Source organism: Solanum dulcamara, chromosome 4, assembly GCF_947179165.1.
Source record: "Solanum dulcamara chromosome 4, daSolDulc1.2, whole genome shotgun sequence".
Taxonomy (NCBI): Eukaryota; Viridiplantae; Streptophyta; class Magnoliopsida; order Solanales; family Solanaceae; genus Solanum; species Solanum dulcamara.
The window spans coordinates 26,783,885-26,805,273 of record NC_077240.1 but is presented as its reverse complement, the minus strand read 5'-3'; the positions used below and the strand labels follow the sequence as shown (position 1 = coordinate 26,805,273).

The following is a 21,389-nucleotide window of genomic DNA, read 5'->3' as shown; positions in this document are numbered from 1 at the left end:
ATCACGGACCATAAGGCCATCCGTGAACTTGATCCTCAAGACCCCGTAAGTGGGGAGACGACCACAACAGGCTCCACAAATCATGGAGGACTTCACGGACCGTGGTGGCCTCCATGGAAATTGACTCACCCAAGTCCAAGTTCCCCTATAACTCACGACTATCACCACGACCCGTGGTGTGCTTTATGGTTGGTGGTGCCCTCTAGGTGCCAGATTAAGTTTATGTTAGGGGTGTTTTGGTCTTTTTCCTTATTATCTCATTAATGTATTTGGATGTTTTAAGGAATTAATTTCTAGCCTATAACTAATTCCTAACCCTCCTAAATCTCTCATTCTCATCGTAACACCCAAATTATAAATCCTCTCTCTAGAATTCTCTCACAAGGTTCATATTCTTCCTCAAGCAAATTTCAAGAGAAATCAAAGTCAAGTCTAAAATTCATTGCATTTAGGGCTTCAAAGAGATCAAGGTATGTGTGGTCCTTTCACCCATGGAATCCCAAAGTTTTCTTCAAATCTCTTTTATGATTTTTTCCTCTAAACCCTAATTTTCCTTGGAATTGCATTATGTCCTCTTAATTATAATTTATGTTATGATTATTGATAAAATTATGCATAATTCATATTATATTGCATGATTTTAAGTTTATTTTCATTGACCCATGCCATATGCTAATTTCAAATATGTCTCCAAGGATTTATTATCATGCATTTCAAAGGATTTCAATAAATATTTTATGAATGATTATCAAGGCTTATGAATGACATGTGAAAGTAATCAATGATAATGAATTATGAACTCAATGACATTTCAAGTAAACTATAAAGGTTGTGATGGATTTTCCTCACACACTCATGTTAAAGAGGTAAAAAGCTTTTCTCACCAACTCATGGATTCTTATGAATCAATGATGTTAATGAGCTACTCTTATGATTATTTTATGATGACGGTTGATATATATTATTGTCTTTTCTGATGATGTTAATGACTATGATTTATGACTTTTCGTTGGGATAATGACTAAGCACCGAGAGGACTTTAAGGTAGGGTTCGGTCCGGTGGCCAAATTGTCTACCAAAGAGAGTCCTAGTAGCAATCTTTAGTCCCTAACTACGTTGTCCGTATAGGTTTCTTATGCCAATATGGCATTGCTAGTGGATCCACATATGGCTCATGATGTTATGATGTTCTCACGGAGTCTACCTTGGCAAAGTAGTCTCTCTCTTCTCAATATGGGAGTTATATCGAATTTCATATTATAGCACGCATGGTCTTATATGTTGGTTAAATGTCTTAATTATCCCACACCAAGGTATATGAAAAGGTATAAGTTATAATGATGATGTTTTGATGCATTGACCACATGATTATGATGTTTAAATATTTTTGAGGTTTTACTCATGTTTAAGATATTGGTCATGCATCCCATGGTCATATTGATCAAGTTCAATTTTCATTGTTCATGTATATTTCTCACATACTTAGTACATTTCATGTACTAACGCGTACTTTTTGCCTACATTATATCATAATGTAGGAACCGACGATCATCGTGCACCTCCTACTCATGGTAGAGTTGACCTTACTTACTCTTGGTGTTGGTGAGTCCTTATGATACGAGGATAAGATATTTTCTTTTCATTTATTACTTATGGCTTTTATTTCAGATCATGGGTGAGATAGGAGCTTATCTTATGCCACCATCTAGACTAGTAGAGGTATGTTAGATGTTCATGAAGTCTATGTCGTCTTTCCATTTGAGACTTATTCTTTTTTATTGAGACTATTCATGTTGAGACATACTTCTGCATCTATGTTTTAGCTTTATTGTTTTATATACCTTATGTATGCTCATGAATAATATACTAAGAGGGTTGGTTGGGGTCCCTCAGGATTTTAATCGTCGTGTCACACCTAGAGCCTGGTTTGAATCGTGACATGAAAAAAGTGCCAATAGCTCTGGAAGAGATTTGAGCAATTAATATGAAAAAGCCTACAGTTATTTGAAGTCTAATTAATATCCTTTTAAATTATTTAAATGAGCTAGCCAGATAACATATAAGTATAAGAGGGTAATCTTAATTCTTCCAAAGCTTCTCCAATAGTGATAAAGCTTTTGGATTGGAACAACCAGCCAACAGAAGAGCTACTTTGTCACGATTCAAATCGTCGTGATCGATACCACCACCAATCCCATATCGACAAACCAAAACATATTATCTATCGCATGCACTATCGAAGTCAACCATTATAATTCAATAAGCAAAATATGATAAAATAAAGTCTCCTCCTAAATAAATAAATAATGCAAAAGTCTGAAATAATATATCCCCATTATATAAAAGTTATTGTACTAAAATTGTAGCTTAGACTGTCTACGAATATCAAATGGATAAATATATAAATTGTCTCAATATATTAAAGAAAGGCATCAAAAGTGAGGAAGATTTGCAGCAATCCAGATGGAAAAACTTCACCCTCAGATCTGGAAGTAAACTCAGCTAAGTACAAGGTCGGGTGGACGTCTTTGGGTCAGTCTTTACTCAAAAGAAAGTGCATGAGTAACATCATTACAAATATTATATACTGATAGGCATCATAGGCCGACTAAGATTAGTAACAGATATATATTATTATTACCATAAAAGTATGAACGCCCTATCTTAACTGTTAAATTATTATAATACTCCTAACTAAAAACACATATTTGTCTCTATGTATAGCATATTTCTCTTGAAGGGTTGTGCTTTTTTTGATGAGTTGTGACTATTTTGAGGAGCTGTGACTTTTTCAAAGGATTGTAACTTATTCGATGAGTTGCGACATTTCTAAAGGGTTGTGACTTTTTTGAAGGATTGTGACTTTTTCAGAAGGTTGTTACTTTTTCGATAAGCTGTGACTTTACCAAAGGATTGTAACTTTTCTGATGAGTTGCGACTTTTTCAAATTATTGTAACTTTTTTGAGGGGTTGGAACTTTTTCGATAAGGCACAATAAGCACTTGTTCATATTATTCTTTGTTAGATATAAATAGAGAGGTTCTCTATCATTTTTCAACCACTAAAAATTTCAAATCTTCTATTCTTTTTCTTCTTGTACTTTAAAAATTCTAATGTGATTTACAGTAGTTGAGTGAGTTTGAAGTTTAACAAAATTTCAGGTACCACTATTTTGCAAAAGTGAATTATTTAATAGGAGATATACCAAAGATTAATATATAGTGTGATAGATATATATACAGATAGAGTTAGTCGAAAAATGTGTTGTTATGTCGAAAAAAGACGGTTTAAAATCAATTTTAACTTTATAGAGAAAAAATCAATTTTAGAAAAGAAGAGTCGCCACTTAATTTTTAAAAAAATTAAGAAAACTTAATTTAAAAGACCTTAACAGATTTAAGCCTTAAAAATTAGAGAAAATGGGTAAGGGTTCAAATTTTCACTTTGAAAAGGTGTTAGCACTCAAAATGGCCGTTAACGTGAGGTTATCCGACGATTTGAAAAGTATTTGACTAACTTTGGAAAAATTACTTTTAAGTAGTAAAGATAAATATATTTATTTGAGCAATAAATCAACTTGAAATATTTGAGATAATTTATCAAGAAAATATACTCTATTAAATGACTAAGTAAATAAATTTTAAATATGTTTAAAGAGAAGTGGTAGATCTAATGTATTTTAACAAAATTAAAGAGGATTAAGACTTTGATTAAATAAGAAAAATTATTTGAGCTATTTAGGGGGAAAAATAATTTAGAGAAAGACACTTTAAAATCAATTGATTTGAAAGAACATCAACTTAAAAAAAACTTTAAGATAATCTGCAGAAAATTCCATTTGTTGAAATGTCTAACTAAAAGGAAAACACTTGAACAAAGTCATTTTTTTAGATCAAATTAACACAAAAATAGTTTCTCTTTTTAAGGAGAGTTCGATTGAGTCAAATCAAACTAAAATTAACATCTAAGCAAATATAGACAAACATAAATAAATTAAGTTATTACAACCCAAATAAATAGAATAACAATATAAACAAAACTAAAATCCGGCTCAATACTTAGTTTCTGTACACCTGGACTAAGATGTTGGGCCATCTGTATTTTGGGCCTTTGGACCATTTCATTTCTGTATATCATGACTATATATAAGTGTATATCAATGTATACAGTCACTCTTTTTCTGTATCTCCTGTATATAGGTTGTATATCAGCCTATTGTCTTCCTCTGGAACCTATAAACCTCCTTTAAATCTGCGTATCAACTTCTGAAATTCGAACAAGGGTGAAGTTGACTCAAAACTCAACGATATGCGAGAATAGAGTCCGAAGATGGACTCGAATGGAATCACATGCACCAAAATAAAATCATATAAGCAACCGCTCATTTTAAATTGAACAAAGAAATATAACATAATATTTTAAAGCAACAAATTGAAGAGTATCATAGTATGTCAGTTTGGAGAATGCAACTAGAAGTGTATATGAAATAACATAGTGACTAACAACATGCATGCATACATGTAGAATATATATATATATATATATATATATATAACTAAAGAACATGGAATTAACCTACACATTAAACTAACTCAAATTTTAAAGCAAGATTTAAATCAATTAAGCCATGAAAATGAAATTTCTAACTCAAAGATAATTTAAGTATATATTTATTATCTAAATCATGATAAAGAAGAAATTAAAAATATGAAAATCTATATGGTCAAACAAAACCACTAAAAAAAATCAAGAACGAAATTGAGATTTTTTTTTTTTCATTTTTAATAAGATGTCGCTACACTTCAAGCAAGACAAGGAAATTTTAATCATTAATATAATTATTTCTAATTCATGCTAACTAAAAAAAATAATTACAAATCAACTACATAGAAGACATGAATTAATTATTCATTAAGTAAATAAAATCAAGAAAAGATTCTTACTTATTTTCGGGCAGCGATTGAAACGACGAATTTGAGGGCGATGAATTCATTGAACCCGCCAAGAAATGAGTGAAAGAACTAAAAAAAAAAATCAAAAATTTGAGACTAAAATTTTTTGTGATTTTTTTTAATCTAATTTTTTATGTTGTAGTATTATGTTCTTGCTTCTCTTTTTCTTTTTGTGTGTGTTCTTGTATGTTGATGAATGTTGATTTTTTCTCCCTCTTTTTTTGTGATATGTTGTTCTTTTTTTTAATGAAGATGAATGTCTTTTTTTTAAAAAAAAAGAGTGAGGTTGGTAGGAGTAATAATGGAGTTTTTGAATAATGATGGATTTGGTGAGGTGAAAAAGGAAAAGGGGGTTGGGTGGAATTGGGAGGTGGAAAAGAAAAAGAATAAAGAGATGGGTTAGTATTGTATAAGTATAATATATGTATCGTAGTAAGTTGGTGTTGGGTCAAAACTATTATAAGGATTAGGCTTTAGGTGAATAGGTATTAGTATGTTGTAGTAGTGTAGGTTGTTGTTATTGTTATTGAATTTGTAGAGAGTGGATGACAATATCGGTTTAGGATGATTTCGGCCCAAATTTTGGGTTAAAAAATGACTTGAAATTTGATTAAGGGTAGAGTGAAAAAATGGTTAGATTTATAAGGAAAATGATCACACGAAAATTAATTTAATTCGTGAATTCAGCTAAAAAAATTAAATAAGATGAATCGATAATAATTAATTAACGAGCTTCTTAATCCTAACAGAATGAATTAATTAACTTAGTTATAAACTAATTAATTCAAAAATAAGCTACTAATTTATGAAATAGTAAAAAAAATTATATCATTTTTTTGAATATTTATAGAAATTAATAATTATATAGATAATTGTATAGAACTATATATATATCATTAAAATTATAAAAATGATTAAAAAAATTTTGAAAATATATATTTCTTTTTATTAAAAGTAATTATTTCAAATTGTTTAGCTCAGTAATTAATATACGTTTGTGGAAGGTCAAAATTGGGTGTCAGCATATGCCTTTTGACTTCATTCAATAAAGGGTTTTCAGATTATACGAGAATGCTAACTTTTGCTATATTTCAATTTATAATTTATAACTAATCAATTAATCTTTGTGTGTGTGTAGCGCCATAAATGATATGAAATACATGTGTAGCGCCATAGTTACACGCAAGTAGATAGATTTATTTCACATAGTCAAACAAAACAGTTACAAGTCATTGGAATCATCATAAATCACTAACATATTAGTGTATATGTGTGTGTGTAGCCATAAATGATATGAAATACATGTGTAGCGCCATAGTTACACGCAAGTAGATAGATTTATTTCACATAGTCAAACAAAACAGTTACAAGTCATTGAAATCATCATAAATCACTAACATATCAGTATATATATAAACATAAATATACATCATCCGTCTATCAATTCACAACCATCACTCACTGAATAAATCACAAGTACACAATGACAAATCAACACACTGAGAATACGAGTGTATATATTTATATGAGTGCAAGCATGTACCCTTCTCTAGCCTATTTCGTCAATCCATGCTAGATCTTAACTAGCATGTCAAATTATCAAATACTGAAAACACTATCACAAATCAATATAGATCACCAAAACATTTGTCAAATACAAACAAATAATTAAATTATGATTAGTATTTCCATCCTAGCCTTCCAGCGGTATAACCTCTAAATTTCGTCAGAAATCTCCAACACTCTCTTTGAAATCGTTAGTCTCCCTCTCATTTGTATACACATGCTAGAGGTTTTTAATTTTTTTTCATATAGTCATGACCTGCAAGAGACCCTAGGTGTTCATGTACCGTATCGATGTGGTAGCCGATTCAATCACACTTTTTTTAACTCAGACATTATCAAAATAGACTCAATGGAGGGAGACTCAACATCAATATCCCGAATATGAGCCAGATAAGCTAAACAACTCTGCCCCACCATTTTTCTAACCCGGAGAAAGGATATGACCTTAGCTGGCTTAGGCTAGTACACCCCTTCCCACTCTAACCTTTTCTTACCCGAAATCTCTAGAGTCATAGTCTTATCATTACAGTTAAGCACAACATAATAGAAGGAAAATCAAGTAATGCCTAAGATCACATCAAAACCAGTAATGTCTAAAATCACTAAGTCATCCCAAGTCTGAAAACCCATAAATATAACCGGACAAGCACGATATACATGGGTGACTAAAACAGACTCTCCAACAGGAGTAGAAACATGGATGGGGGCATCAAGTACATCACAAAATGCATTAAAACCCAAGGCAAACTGTACTGACATATATGATTAATAAGAACCCGAATCAAATAACGTAGTAGCTATCCATTCATAGACAAGAATAGTACCTGTGATCATCGCATCAGATGCCTCAGCCTCGATCTTGCACGAAAAGGCATAAAACTGAGCCCTGTCGATCCACCTCCCTGCTTGGCCAACCACACAAAAGAAACTTAGTAATTGGTGGAATCAAGTATGAACAATAAGAAACAAATAAAAAAAAATGTCATATAGCTTCTCGAATATAAGTAACAATTGTCTCTGCAGTGATTTGCAACACTTTATTAGACACATTTTGTACGTAAAAGATCGATGAACCATGCTCTGATAACAAATTGTCACAATTCAAAAATCAGAATTATGGTGGCATTTATCCCTATTATATTGATATGTAATCCAACCCTTATCCAATCGAACATATAACGAAAATGTGGAATAAAAGAAATTATGTAGCGGCAATAGAGTTTTAAAATTCAAGCTAGATCAAAATGAAGTGACAAAATAAGAAATCTACAACCCCAAAAAGACTCTGTGACATGAGTACAAGCATCTAAGATACAAGAATAAGATCCAAAAATACTACGTTGTCTAGAAAAATAAAGATGATAATAAAAGATAGGAAAATTTCGAATGTTGCGGAACAGACAAGTAGCTACCTCCAAGACTTCAATAACTCCAACTCAAGCGAGGATCACATGCCACTAGTACCTGAGCCAAGATACAATGTTAACCGGTTTGATTGTTGCTCTAAATCAAAGTGGTGGGCAAAGAAAAAAGGCATCCATCAAAGCTTTTGGAACTTGAAACTTTGAGAAATTCTTCATCGATGGTTGTAAATGACTTATTTTTTCAATCTTTTTGACTTCATAGGAGCTTGCTCAAAATCGATCAAATATTTCCTAAGATAATGATATAGGTTACTTCAGCGCCTTACTTTTTAAGCATATGGAATTTTTCCTTTTTCATAGGAAACTCACTCTTAAACGACATATAGAGGAGAAGAAGAGTAGACAAGAACAAATTAAGGTTGGGTCTCTTCTGGGGGCATTTCCAAAATGCAATAACTAAGTGGTTAACTCCAACTTTAATTATAAACCTAATTGTATATGTAATTAATAATAATAATATAATATTATATATATAAAATAATTTATTTATTTTCATTTGATTTTCTAAATCCAAAACCAAACAAAAAAAAACCCAAAAAAGTAAGTTCTTAATCTGAAATAAAATAAAAAAACCAATCCAAATTAAAATTTGATTTGATTTGGTGTAATATTTTGTTTAGTCTAACTAGTTCACACCCTTAGTTGCAGTTCCCTCTGATCCATTCGCTCGGATCTGATCTATTTACTCGATAATTCCTATGGTAACTTTACGATTACAAAAAAGTCTCTAGATGAAGTGTTTACTCAACCAAGTGTTATCGAGAAAATATTATATTTCCTTAGTCTTTCTTGTGAAACCAAGAAATAACCCCTCACATGATAAATTATAGAAGATTCCCTTTTAGATCAAATAATTCCATCGAAACAAAGTCGGTCAACAATAGCCTAAGAGCGCTCTCTCTACCCATGTTGGATACCCTCGGTCAGTTTCGTTGGGTAAGGCCAGGAGCTGTGTGGACGCCTTCATTGCCCCCTCTGTAACTTTTCGTTTTACGTCATCCACGAGGTTGTAAAAAAGAGAGAAATGAGCGGATGTTTTCTTTCTAGGAGCTCCCACCCTTTTATTGGTTCCTAAATTACTCGAACCCACAACATCAGGGTTGGAGGTGGAGGGTGCTTACCATAGCGAGCAAGCCCCTCTTATCAAAGGGCAACAATCTAGTTTCTATTATATAAATTTTTATTCCTCGAATTTTATTTCTCACAAATGTATAAATAACGATTATATCTATATATTACTCCATTCATCCCATTTTATGTGGCATTCTTTCCTTTTTTGTCAGTCTCAAAAAGAATGTCATCTTACTATAATTAGAAACAATCTAACTTTAAAATTCATATTTTACCCTTAATGAAATGATTTTCAACCACACAAATATCTAAGGGTTGTTTTACACTACAAGTTTCAAAAGTCTACCTTCTTTTTTAAACACCATATCAAGGGTACCACATAAAATGTGACGGAGGAACTTTTACTATTGAAGTTGTATAATTAAATGTACTCCTCTCAGTTATACAAATTAATCATCAAAGTAGTAATATTAAAAAATAAGAAATATATATTTGAACTAAAACACACTCTCTTTAGTAAGTCCCTTTCGATTACCTTGCTTATTATAATTGATTGTTACACTATATGTGTCTTCGATTTCAAATAAATATAGAATCAATTATAACATAACATAAAAATGTCACTGATCAAATATATATATTAACAACCTATGAATACTTAATACTTCTTCCATCTCTTTTGATTACAGAATTAGTAACACGTTAATATATAGATATTGACAAATCAAATAATATCTAACTGTAAAGCAGATAAAAAATAAATAGAAAACTTCAGTTTATTTTCTTTGGTGAATTAAAGCCACTTGCACCGGTTTTCATTTAGGAAAAAAATCAACATAAAGATGTTCAAAAATAAAGGACCCGATCCAAAAGGGGTCTGGCCAAAAATAAGACAAAAACTAAAATATTGAAAAGGAAAGTTAAAACAAACCAAATGTATCCAAAGTCCCATGTGAGCATTTTCAGATCTGTCTGAAAATTACTATCAATTGTTTTGATATTCCATTTGGGTGCTCTTTTTGGTCTTGATTCTCATATTTGGGAACTGAGATTTCTTAGGCAAAGCTTTATGAAAGCATCACTTCAAGCACGTGAATTCAGAAATAATACTTACTATTATTCTCTTAATTTATTTTTATTTGTCCATTTTAAATTTTGCACACTTCTAAAAAAATAATAATTAATATGAATATGTTTTAACATTACCTGTACTAATTAATATAAAGTCTTAGGTCTTTAACAATAATTTGGAGAATAATAATTAATGTTGAGGGTAAACTAACTTCTTCTTTTTTTTATCTATTCTTGATATTTTAAAAGTGACATGTAAAAATAAAAAAAATATTTTTTAAATAGTAAACAAGTAAAAGTGACAGAAATAGTATATAAAAATATTAAGATTCGTCATTTCCCCAACACAAAAGTTTTCCTCATATACTTACAAAGGTGAGTAATCTCACCAATCTGCCCACTCACCAGTTTGTGTTTAAATGATACATGAAGAATGGAGTCGAAGAATTAAAATGGAACATGATTATGATGAAGTGTCAAAACAAAAATCAGGGACAAATTAAAGCAGTTGCCTATGTATCTGGCCTAGTGTTTCAAAAACGTTTTCGAGGCGAGTCCCAAGTGAGTCTCGGGGTGAAGCGTACCAAAAACGCTTCGGACGCAAATTAAAGGCACAAATTCATAGGGTATATGCCCTAGAATTTGGGGTATAAGCCTTAGGCATAAAAAACATAACTTTCGTGCGTAAAAACATACGTCTTGGACGTTAATTTTGATTTTATTATTTTAAAAATATTTGACTATAAATTATATTTTTTTTATTATAGGTGTAATATATTTATACTTTATACTTTATACTATTATAAGTTGTAGTAATTTTTTCTAAAATATATAAGTAAATAAAGCAATTCTCATATAAAATGGCATAAGTAATTTTTTCGGAAAAGGGTAAAAAAAATGCCCTTAAACTATGTGAAATGAACAAAAATATCCTTCGTTTATAGTTTAGTCCAAAAATACCCTTATCGTCAATACTTTGGACCAAAAATGCCCTTATTGTTAAGTAATGGGTCAAAATGTCATTTTCCCAAATAAATATTTTATTTATTTAATTTTGAACACATTTTTTTCTAATAATATTTTCTTATTAGCAAATATTTATCCTACTTTAATCTGGAAAAAAAATATTTCTTATTTTATTATAATTATTTTTTATTATTATCTAAATAAAAATTAATGATGAGTTTACTATGAATTATGATCTTATATATATGGAATATATTATCCATTAAAAGGGTACATAAAGTCATTTTATTTTAATTGATAAAATGATATTGAGAAGAAAAAAATTATTTTCTATATTTTTATTAGTTAAAGTAATTTTAAAACAAAAAAAATAAGAATAAGGTTACTTAAAGTAATATTCTTATTAGGAATAAAGATGTGTTTAAAAAGAAAAATAATAATATATTTATTCAAAAAATGACACTTTTGACCCATTTATTAACAATAGGAGTATTTTTAACCAAATTATTAATAATAAGGGCATTTTTAGACCAAAGTATTGACATCAAGAACATTTTTTGACCAAATTATAAATATAGGGCATTTTTATTCATTTCACATAGTTTAAAGACATTTTTAACCCTTTTCGTAATTTTCTTGATAATCATGCCTCCAACTGATAGAATAGAGATTTCTTAGCACTATGTTTCTTAGGCAACTTTATTCATTTTTTTGTTATTGCTCTAACTCTTTTTATCCTTTTCTTGTTTGAACTATATAAGCAATAATACATGCAAATATTAGTTAAGGGTAGAAAGGTTAGTAAATATTGAAATGGATGATGATTTTATTTTAAAAACTATCTCGGCTATTATCACTTTTTTTGTTGTTACTTTTCTCAAATAACAATTACAATATTATTTTTTTATGTATTATTGGTGATTTATTTACAGAGTTATTCAAAGTTTTACTTTTGCTTATTTTCTTAGTAATAAAATTATAAAACTGAAGATATATAAAATATATGGCTCGTAGATCCATGAGACTTATGCCTCACCTCATACTGTATAAAACGTCTCGCCTCACACCTTTATCTTTATAACATTGATTTGGCCTTTTATAAATTTTGATTTCACATTTATTATTGTCATAACTCTTGCGCTTTTAGTTAATTATATTTAAAACATTTCAAATATTTTTTTAATACTTCTTCCATTTTATATTAGGTGTCACAATTTTTTATACATTTTTACTAAATTATAAATAATAAATATTTTAATTAGTTTATTTTTAATTTTGTAATGTAATTAATATTATTTACTTCAAAATAATTAATTTTAAAATTAAAAAAACTTAAATTTTATTAATCAATAAATATTTGCGACTAATATGAGATGAAGGAAATACGTATTAGCCTAATTATACCAACAAAAGCCTAATATATCTTATCTGGATAATCTCACACGTTGTATCTTTACGATGTGCTCTTTTTGGTTAAAAGCAATATCTAGTGGACACCAAGTAGTCAACAAAATAGAATAGTTAAATGGCTTCCTATATCAATTATCAATCAGATATAGTTGAAGTGTAACAGTACCCCACCCCCACTCCTTATTCTTACTTTATTAAAGTTTTATTTTTTTATAATAAAATCAGATAATGAATTAATGGAGTTATTAAAATTCCTACCTCGTTAAAAGATTTCATGGTTGAGAAGTTTATTAATCTGCATCAATTTCAACTCATTCATTGTGAATAAAATGAATTTAAAAACCTTAAACAATGTCTATGTCAAAAAGCTTACGAAGACTTTCATCATCACAGTAATTAATGCTTATGTGTTTAAACGTATCCAATAAACTTGAATTAAATACATACTTATAATACTTGCGTCTTCAATTTTTCTTTCTTTTTAGGTTTGATAAAAGCAAAATACAAAGGTGACGATAAAAGATTTGTCACTTTGCCATAAAAAAAAATAAAATTGAGTAGGGTTTTCTTTTCTCTTTTCTTTTATTAAGAACATTTTTAGCGTAAGCATGAGCACAATAAAGTTCAAAATTAGAGGGGGGCACGTGGAGAGTTCTAGTCTAAAGTAGAAAAACCATAAAAAGACTCGTGCTTTAATTAGTGGTACCTTAAACAAATAAAGTTGTACTTAAAACATTGAATATATGTAGTTAAGTGTTAAAGCATTTATTAGCTATTCACCTGTATTTGGAATCAATATATCAATCATCTACCTCTTTGATGGAACCCTAGCTCACTCTCTTTCTCTCTCTAAAAAAAAAGCACCAAAATTTTCAATCTTTCAGGTTCAATTTCTTTTTTTTATCCGCATGTTTAGAGTTTTACATATACTGGTTGAATTTTGCCTCTTTTTTTTTGGGTGGGTGTTGGAGATTTGTAGTTAATTTAGTGAGTTTTTCTTTGATTTAACCTTCAAATTTCCCTTTTTACATGAAACCTTAGCTCTTTTTTTTTTTTTTTTTTTTTTTGGGGGGGGGGGGGGGGTTATTTGGTGGTTTTGATTTGGTTACAATAGAGATTTATGGTTGATTCTTAGTGGGGGTTTTCTGTTTTGGATTTTTTGGGTTGTTTGCTGAATTTTATTATCAATTAAAATTTCAGTTTTTTTCAGCTTCAATTTTCTATGTGCATGTTTCAATTTTTACATGAATCTTGTTTCTTTTTAAATTTTTGGGTAGTTTTTTGTTGGATTAGATAGATGGAGATTTATGCCTGATTTTTAGTGAGTTTTTGATCTGGTTGGAATCCAAGTTCCCAAGTTTTCAGCTTCAATTTTTGTATCTGCATGTTTCCATTTTTGCAACAATTTTGCGGATTATAGTTTTGTTTTTGCTTTTTGTTGTTAGTTTTGGGCGGTTTCATTTGTTAGAATGGAGGTGTATGGTTGTTTTTTTGTTTTGGGTTTTTTTCAGCTCATATTATTTTTCAAGGTTATCGATTGTTTACCGATTTTTTCCCCTTGATGCTAGGTTATTGGATCAAGAGGTGAATCCAGAATTTGGAGCTTCAATCGGTGAGGAGGTACTGAGTGTTTCTCTCCTATTCGCCCTTTATGTTGATCGATGATCGATCAGCTGTGGGTGTCTTGAGTATTTGTGAAGTGGTCTTGTTCTGTGCTTAAAGACGCATGAGTTACATGCATGCATGTGTGGGTTTATGTTTTGTGGTTGATAGAACTGAAATTGAAAGGGGAGGTTTAAGCAGATGCATAATATGGTTTCTTTTGTTTGTCGATTGAAGTTTGGGGTCAAGTCTTATGTTCTTGTATAGACAGGCACATTCATGTATATATGTTTTTCTGAATGATGTTTAGAGCTGAAATTTAGTTCATAGGTTTTTGCAGTTGCATAAGATGGTATCTTTGTTTGTTAAGCTGTCTTGATAGAGATACTTTTGTTGCTGTTCATGTATGAATCACTAGAAACATGCAAAATGCTTTAAAGACTCTGTTAGGATTAATGTTTTATTCATTAATTGAATTCAATTTTCAGTGTTGTTTCACTCGTGGAAAGCATTTTATTCCCTATGATTTTCTTTGTGCTTGTTATTCCTGACTTAACTCCCATCTGGATTCAGAATGGACGGAAAATAACCAAGGTTTTGGATTATTCATGTCAGTATTTGTATTATGTGTTAATACCAGAATATCAAGTTTTTCGATTGCGGAACATTTAGTCACACGTTTCCTGAATAATGAGGAATTGGGATTTGGATTCCTGAAAGCGACAAATTTGCAGGTTATTTGAAATTATCCGAATATATTTCAAAAATGATGCATGATACTCACGTTCTTTATATGAGAGTGGTGTCTATTATACTTCCACATGGAATTTAGTTGGTATCTCTGATTAGACTTAAGGAACATAATAGCTAGTTATCTGGAGTGTAGGATCATTTTGTGCCAATTATGCGTGCTCACCACACGCCTGGGTTGGGAAGAGGTATTACTACTTCAAACAAGATTTGGATAATTAGATACTTTGAAGTGATGACTCTGTTAACTCTGGCTGAAGTGCATTTGTTTTGTAGTTTCCGGTAGTTTCTGTTAATACTTTTCAGTAGCTCTTTTAGGGTGTGATCATATCACTAAATTGTCCATTTCTAGAGCCGTAGAGCCTGCTACTTCTTGCACCATGAGCGCGGTCTAATGCTCATTACTATCTTTTGCTTGTTAAGATCTTGTCTTAATTGATGTGATCTATGCCAAGATGGAGCTTAATGACATCATTCCTTTTACACTTCCTAGGTTTCCTTCTTATAGTCATCTATATTTTTTACATTGTAATAATCCACGTGCATAGATTCACTGGATTGGATTACTACTTGTGAAATCTGCATACCAGTTATGATGGACTGTTTGGCTTATTTCTTTCTGTTATTTGGTTGAGATACTTTTCCATGCATACTCTGCATATATTTATTACAGTATTTTGTATGAGCCGAGGGTCTTTCGGTAACAGCCTCTCTATCTCCATGAGGTAGTGGTGAGGTAGTGGTAAGGTCTGCGTACATCCTACCCTCCCCAGACCCCACTTGTGGGATTTCACTGGGTATGTTGTTGTTGTTTGTATGGTCCGTTTAGTAGCATCTTTTTACTAGGCATCTGAAGTTCTCTTCGAAATGCCTGAATATGTATTATCTTCATGTGATTGATATCCTCAGTATAGAAAGTGTAGAAGCAGTGATCATAGTCAATAGGTAGGTGCAGGTGCAAGTGAGAAGTTAAAGAAGGTCGATACTATTTTTATAGTCTCATTATGTAGACAAAATAATGAGACCATCGAGCTCATAAGTGACATGATTAGTCAGGGCTTCCCTCGACATGATTAAACTGAATGACTGGTTTTCTTTGGATTTTTTGTGCAGCTTCTTGTACTTGGAAAACTTTATTTAGAATCTAAAATTGTTACTTGTTTCTACCTTGCCCACAGCGTAAGGTGAATTCTCCAAGAGGGACACTTGCGCAAAATGGATCATCATGGAAATGGACAGCCTCCAGGTATTGGAGTCGTTACTAGCTCAGCTCCAACATATGGTGCTCCATACCAAGCTAACCAAATGGCAGGGCCCTCTCCTCCTGCAGTTTCAGCTGGTGCAATTCAATCTCCTCAAGCAGCTGGTCTTTCTGCTTCGTCAGCCCAGATGGCGCAACATCAGCTCGCTTATCAGCACATTCATCAGCAGCAGCAGCAGCAATTGCAGCAACAACTCCAAACTTTCTGGGCAAATCAATATCAAGAAATCGAGCATGTTACTGATTTCAAGAATCATAGCCTGCCATTGGCAAGGATCAAGAAAATCATGAAAGCCGATGAAGATGTTAGGATGATATCTGCTGAAGCACCAGTTGTATTTGCTCGTGCCTGTGAGATGTTCATACTTGAATTGACACTGCGAGCATGGAACCACACTGAGGAGAACAAAAGGAGGACTCTGCAGAAAAATGACATCGCTGCAGCCATAACAAGGACCGACATATTTGATTTCTTAGTTGACATTGTCCCAAGGGAGGACCTGAAAGATGAGGTGCTTGCATCAATCCCTAGAGGAACACTTCCTGTTGGAGGCCCAACTGAGGGTCTTCCATTCTATTACGGCATGCCACCGCAATCTGCTTCACCTATTGGAGCTTCAGGTATGTACATGGGAAAGCCTGTTGATCAAGCACTTTATGCCCAGCAGCCCCGTCCATATATGGCTCAGCCAATTTGGCCCCAGCAGCAACAACCACCCTCAGATTCGTAAGCAGCTCAAAGCTTAGATTACAGTGTAAGCATGATGTTATTCCATCACTAAAGTTATCCTCTGTCACTTGTTCTTTGTCTTTCGTTGATGCTTTACTCCTGCATAGTCCTCTAATTTACTATTCCTATATCTTCATAATCATATAGTACTATTCTTATTTATCTGCAACCCTATGCTATGTCGGTTCTTTCAGCCTGTGATTTATGGTGCACGAATTGATTAGAATTTGAATCCTTTTTGCTTTTTTTTTTTTTGGGGGGGGGGGGGGGGGGGGCTTCCAATCAAGTTGCTAATTGTGTGTGGACAAGGGTTTTGCTTATCAACCCCGCTTGCTGGCTTTTCAAGCTTTTTAACTACTATTTGAAGGTTTGGCAAGGGAAATACTATGTGTTGACTTATTTAACAAGTCTGATATGTTATTAATAGTCACCCTTTGGTATTTCCATTATTGTTTACGCGGTTAATTAATATATTGCATATTACTCCCCAACTGATCCCTGATTTGCATGTCATCTGCAGAATCCAGAAGCTAGGAGCAGGGAATAATAGTAGTGAAGTACTGGAGAACACACCACACCGATAGCAGTCTGCATACTTTGAACTTTATTTTAATATATATAGACATGAAGCACCAGTTATTATAAGTTCAGTGTTCCCTTAGTGTAGCTTGAACTCCATACCAGAAGCTTGATGTTTTTGGTGATGTTTATGAACAACTATGTTTTTAAGTGTGTGATTTAAAAGTAAAACCTGGGTGTAGGTTTCTTATGTGCATATCTGTTCAACTCTCTTAACTTTGTGGCTCAAGGCTGCTATTCAAATGCAATGCAGCTCTTGGGAAGATGAGGGCAAAGCCACTGTGAGTATTTTAGTTAATGGTATGTTGGGGACTACTAGTGCCGGTTTTATACATTGAACTTCTATAAAAGGATAGGAGTACTGTAGTACTAGGTTTAAATCTAATGTTTCTGAGAGAGGAATGATATGATAGATTAATCAAATGGTGGTGATAACAAATTTGATTGGATACCTTTTGTTTATTCTGCAATCGTTTTTCAAGAGTACAAATCTGAGGAAGAAGAAGTACTTTGATGGCTTGGATTAAGCAAATCTTAATTCCATTTCATTCTTTTCGCGAGTGAACACTTTGGGTGTGTTTGGTTTGAAGGAAAATATTTTTCACAAAAAAATTATGTAGAATTATTTTATTTTATTTTTGGAAAATAAGTGATTTTTAAACTTTTTTTGTGTTTGATTAGTTAGAAGAAAATATTGATCCATTCATTTAGGTATAATGCATGAAAATATTATGACTCTATCTGAAATTATAATAATTAAGAATCAGGTCGAGCCAGGTTTGGGATTGTGTTTGGAGTTGGGTCTCGGGTTAAGGTCTAGAGTTAAGGTTGGGTTTGTTTTGAGGGTTAGATCTCGGGTGCGGAGTTGGTTCTTGGGTTGAGAGTCAGTCTCGAATCAAGCTAGGAGTCAGGGTTGAGTCTTGGTCTTGGGGTTAGAAGTCAGGTCCTGAAATAGGGTCAAGATTAAGAGTCAGATCTTGGGTCAAAATTGAGTTTGGTTAGGAGTTAAGTCTCAACCCGAATCAAGATTTCGTTCACAACACAGGATCCAACTTTTGATGCCCACTAGGGACCCAATTTCTAACCCGAACCCAAGACCCTGACGTTGATCCAAGATCTGACCTCGACTCAAGACGTGACTCCCCACTCTGGCCCAAAAGTCGACTCTCAACCTAGAATTTGACTCGATCCTCGATCCTAAACCCCCAAACTCGACTCCTAACTTGAGACTCTGACCCTAACCTAGAATTAGGACTCAACTCGCAGCTCTGATTCAAGACTCGACTCTCAATTCTTAACTCTCTAACCCCAACCAAGATCTGACTTGAGATTCGACCTTCGAACACGACTCTCGACTTCGATTGGACTTGATACTTGAACACGATTTCCAACTCCGCCCTGATTCGGGACCTAACTCGAGCTCAACTCCTGACCTGAATCTCGAGATCCAAGTTCCAACTTCGACTTGGGACCCGAATTCCGCTATAGATCCGGGACTTGGCTCCCAACCTACAACTAAGATTCAATCCAAAATTCGGATTGAGGTTGGTCTTGGGTCTCAATTTAAGGTCAGGTGGTGAGGTTGAAAGAGAATTTTAGAAAATATTTCCTTACTTTATGCAGGAAGTCACTTTTCTTAAATCTATGAAAAATAAATTTATTTAGAAAATATTCAAGTGCACCAAAATGAGAAAATTGAAAAATGGTTTTCCTCCGCACCAAACACATCCTTTGTCCCCATTGAACTTTGTTTTTCACTCAAAAAGGGAAAGAATTATTCCATTTGCTTGCATGCTAGAGGTTTCTCTTAGTATCAGTTTGGTCAAATTTTTAAAATTAGTTTATTTTGAAAACATTAAAACATATTTTAAGTATGTTTTCTCAAAAGTGTTTTTCAAAAAGGTATTTTTGGAGGGGAAATTACCTTAACTTTTGAAAATGATTTTTGCTACTTTTTAAAATATTTATTTTCTCTCAAAAGCTTAGCCAAACATCATAATTTATTTATATATAAAAAAAAGAGTTTTAATCTCCTAAAATTTTGAACAAACAAGCTATAGCTAGCTTTACTTGGAGTCTGGAGTCGAAAGGGTATAATTTTTTTGTAAAAATTTCAAAATGGTAAATAATTTTATTTTGAAACTGAAAGGGCAAATTCACAAGTCCTCTTGCGAATTACCTTTTTGTATTTCACGTCGTTAGGCCAGTGTTAAAGCAATTCGCTAGCCACTTCGCGAATTGTAATTCGCAGGCAGCCTTGCGAATTACAATTTGCGAGGTAGCTCACGAATTGCTTTAACATTGGGGGCCCACCCCACCTCCACCAACCACTCCCGTTGCTCTACCCTCCCCCAGCCCACCCCTTATATTAATTTTGTTTTTTTGTAAATTTGTATATTTATGTTTTAGCTTAATATTTATTTGATATTACAAATGGTTTCTCTTTAACTTTCATTCTTTATTTCACTATCTTTAATATTTTTAGGATCATAATTTTTTTAGGTTTACGTGTTTCTGATAAATTAATAGTACTTGTAATATAGGATAGAGATTCTTATTGCATTGTCCAATTATTTATGTATACGCTTTTCATCATTAATTTGTTGTTTTATCAGTTCAAATAAAGTAGAACATTTTAGGATCAGACAAACCAACTTTTAAAGTTAATAGATAGCAAGTTTTTGAGAGAGTTGTGGAGTTTTAAGATGAGAAATATGTTAGGGATGTGTAGGGTTTTTATAATTGTGATGAAGGGCCGGGGTTCTGTCTAGGGTTCACGGATTTTTTTTAGGGTTTCAGTGGAATTCGCACAGCAACTCGCAAATTATAATTCACACAACAATACATTATAAATTAAAAAAACAACATTGAATAATTATATAGTAAAAAATGTACGAAATCTCTACTAGTAACAATAATAACATCGTATTATATGCAATATAGTATTAAAGATAATGAAAAAAAATCTGTGAACCCTAGACAGAACCCCTACCCTTCATCACAATTACAAAAACCCTACACATCCCTAACATATTTCTCATCTTAAAACTCCACAACTCTCTCAAAAACTTGCTATCTATTAACTTTTAAAGTTAGTTTGTCATATGCAACATGTGCTACTTTATTTGAACTGATAAAACAACAAACTAATGCTGAAAATGCGTATACATCAATAATTGGACAATGCAATAAGAATCTCTATCCTACATTACAAGTACTATTAATTTATTAAAAACACATAAATTTAAAAAAATTATGATCCTAAAAGTATTAAAGATAATGAAATAAAGAATGAAAGTTAAAAGAGAAAATATTTGTAATATCAAATAAATATTAAGCTAAAACATAAATATACAAATTTATATAAAAAATTAATATAAGGGGTGGGTTGGGGGAGGGTGGGGGTGGGAAGAATCTAAATTTATTGAGACTTTATATGATTAAACCCTTTGTGAAATTACACTAAATATATTATTATTGTTGAACTATGTATATATACAGTTGAGGTTTCTTATTAGAATTTGGTCTTAGTCCACTGATTTTATTGAGACTATTTGATCTTCAAACTCGCTGGTATGATCAAACCCACTTGTGAGATTGCACTAAATATATTATTATTATTATTATTATTATTATTATTATTATTATTATTATTATATTTTAATCTCTTAATACATTTGAATCAAAGAGTAGTTAAAAGAACAAATATCATGACATACTATAACTAGATTAGTTTTTGCTTCTATATTCTAAATATGAAGAATTTTTTTTTCGTTTTTGATCTTTTTAATCATCTCAATTGTCCTTTTTAGTTATTTTTTGTTGCATCTGTTCATATGTTATATTTTTTATATTTTATATTTTAGCTATGGAACAATCTAGTAAAAATTCAAGAGTGATTTGAAAGAATTTGGAGATAGATAAGACTTTTTTAGAAACTTGTATTCAAGAAACATCTTTAAATGGGAGACTTGAAAGTAGTTTGATGTCAGACTTATGGAATAAGG

The 21,389-nt window shown here is 31.9% G+C and overlaps 1 protein-coding gene across 2 annotated transcripts; it reads left to right on the top strand.

The window, feature by feature from the left end:
- The first annotated feature begins 13,225 nt into the window (after positions 1 to 13,225).
- LOC129887156 (nuclear transcription factor Y subunit C-9-like) lies at positions 13,226 to 17,578 on the top strand. Of its 2 annotated transcripts, XM_055962128.1 has the most exons (5): positions 13,227 to 13,344; positions 14,029 to 14,080; positions 15,991 to 16,058; positions 16,143 to 16,828; positions 17,324 to 17,578. In XM_055962128.1, exons 3-4 carry the CDS (start codon positions 16,028 to 16,030, stop codon positions 16,802 to 16,804), a joined length of 693 nt encoding a protein of 230 aa, XP_055818103.1. In that variant the 5' UTR covers positions 13,227 to 13,344; positions 14,029 to 14,080; positions 15,991 to 16,027; the 3' UTR covers positions 16,805 to 16,828; positions 17,324 to 17,578. The 2 variants fall into 2 exon arrangements, with proteins under 2 accessions (XP_055818102.1, XP_055818103.1); XM_055962127.1 differs by having other exon boundaries at positions 13,226 to 13,344; positions 15,991 to 16,828.
- Positions 17,579 to 21,389: the final 3,811 nt, after the last annotated feature.

Coding starts and splice junctions, on each gene's coding strand:
- LOC129887156 (XM_055962127.1), top strand. CDS start 16,028: ATGGATCATCATGGAAATGGACAGCCTCCAGGTATTGGAGTCGTTACT.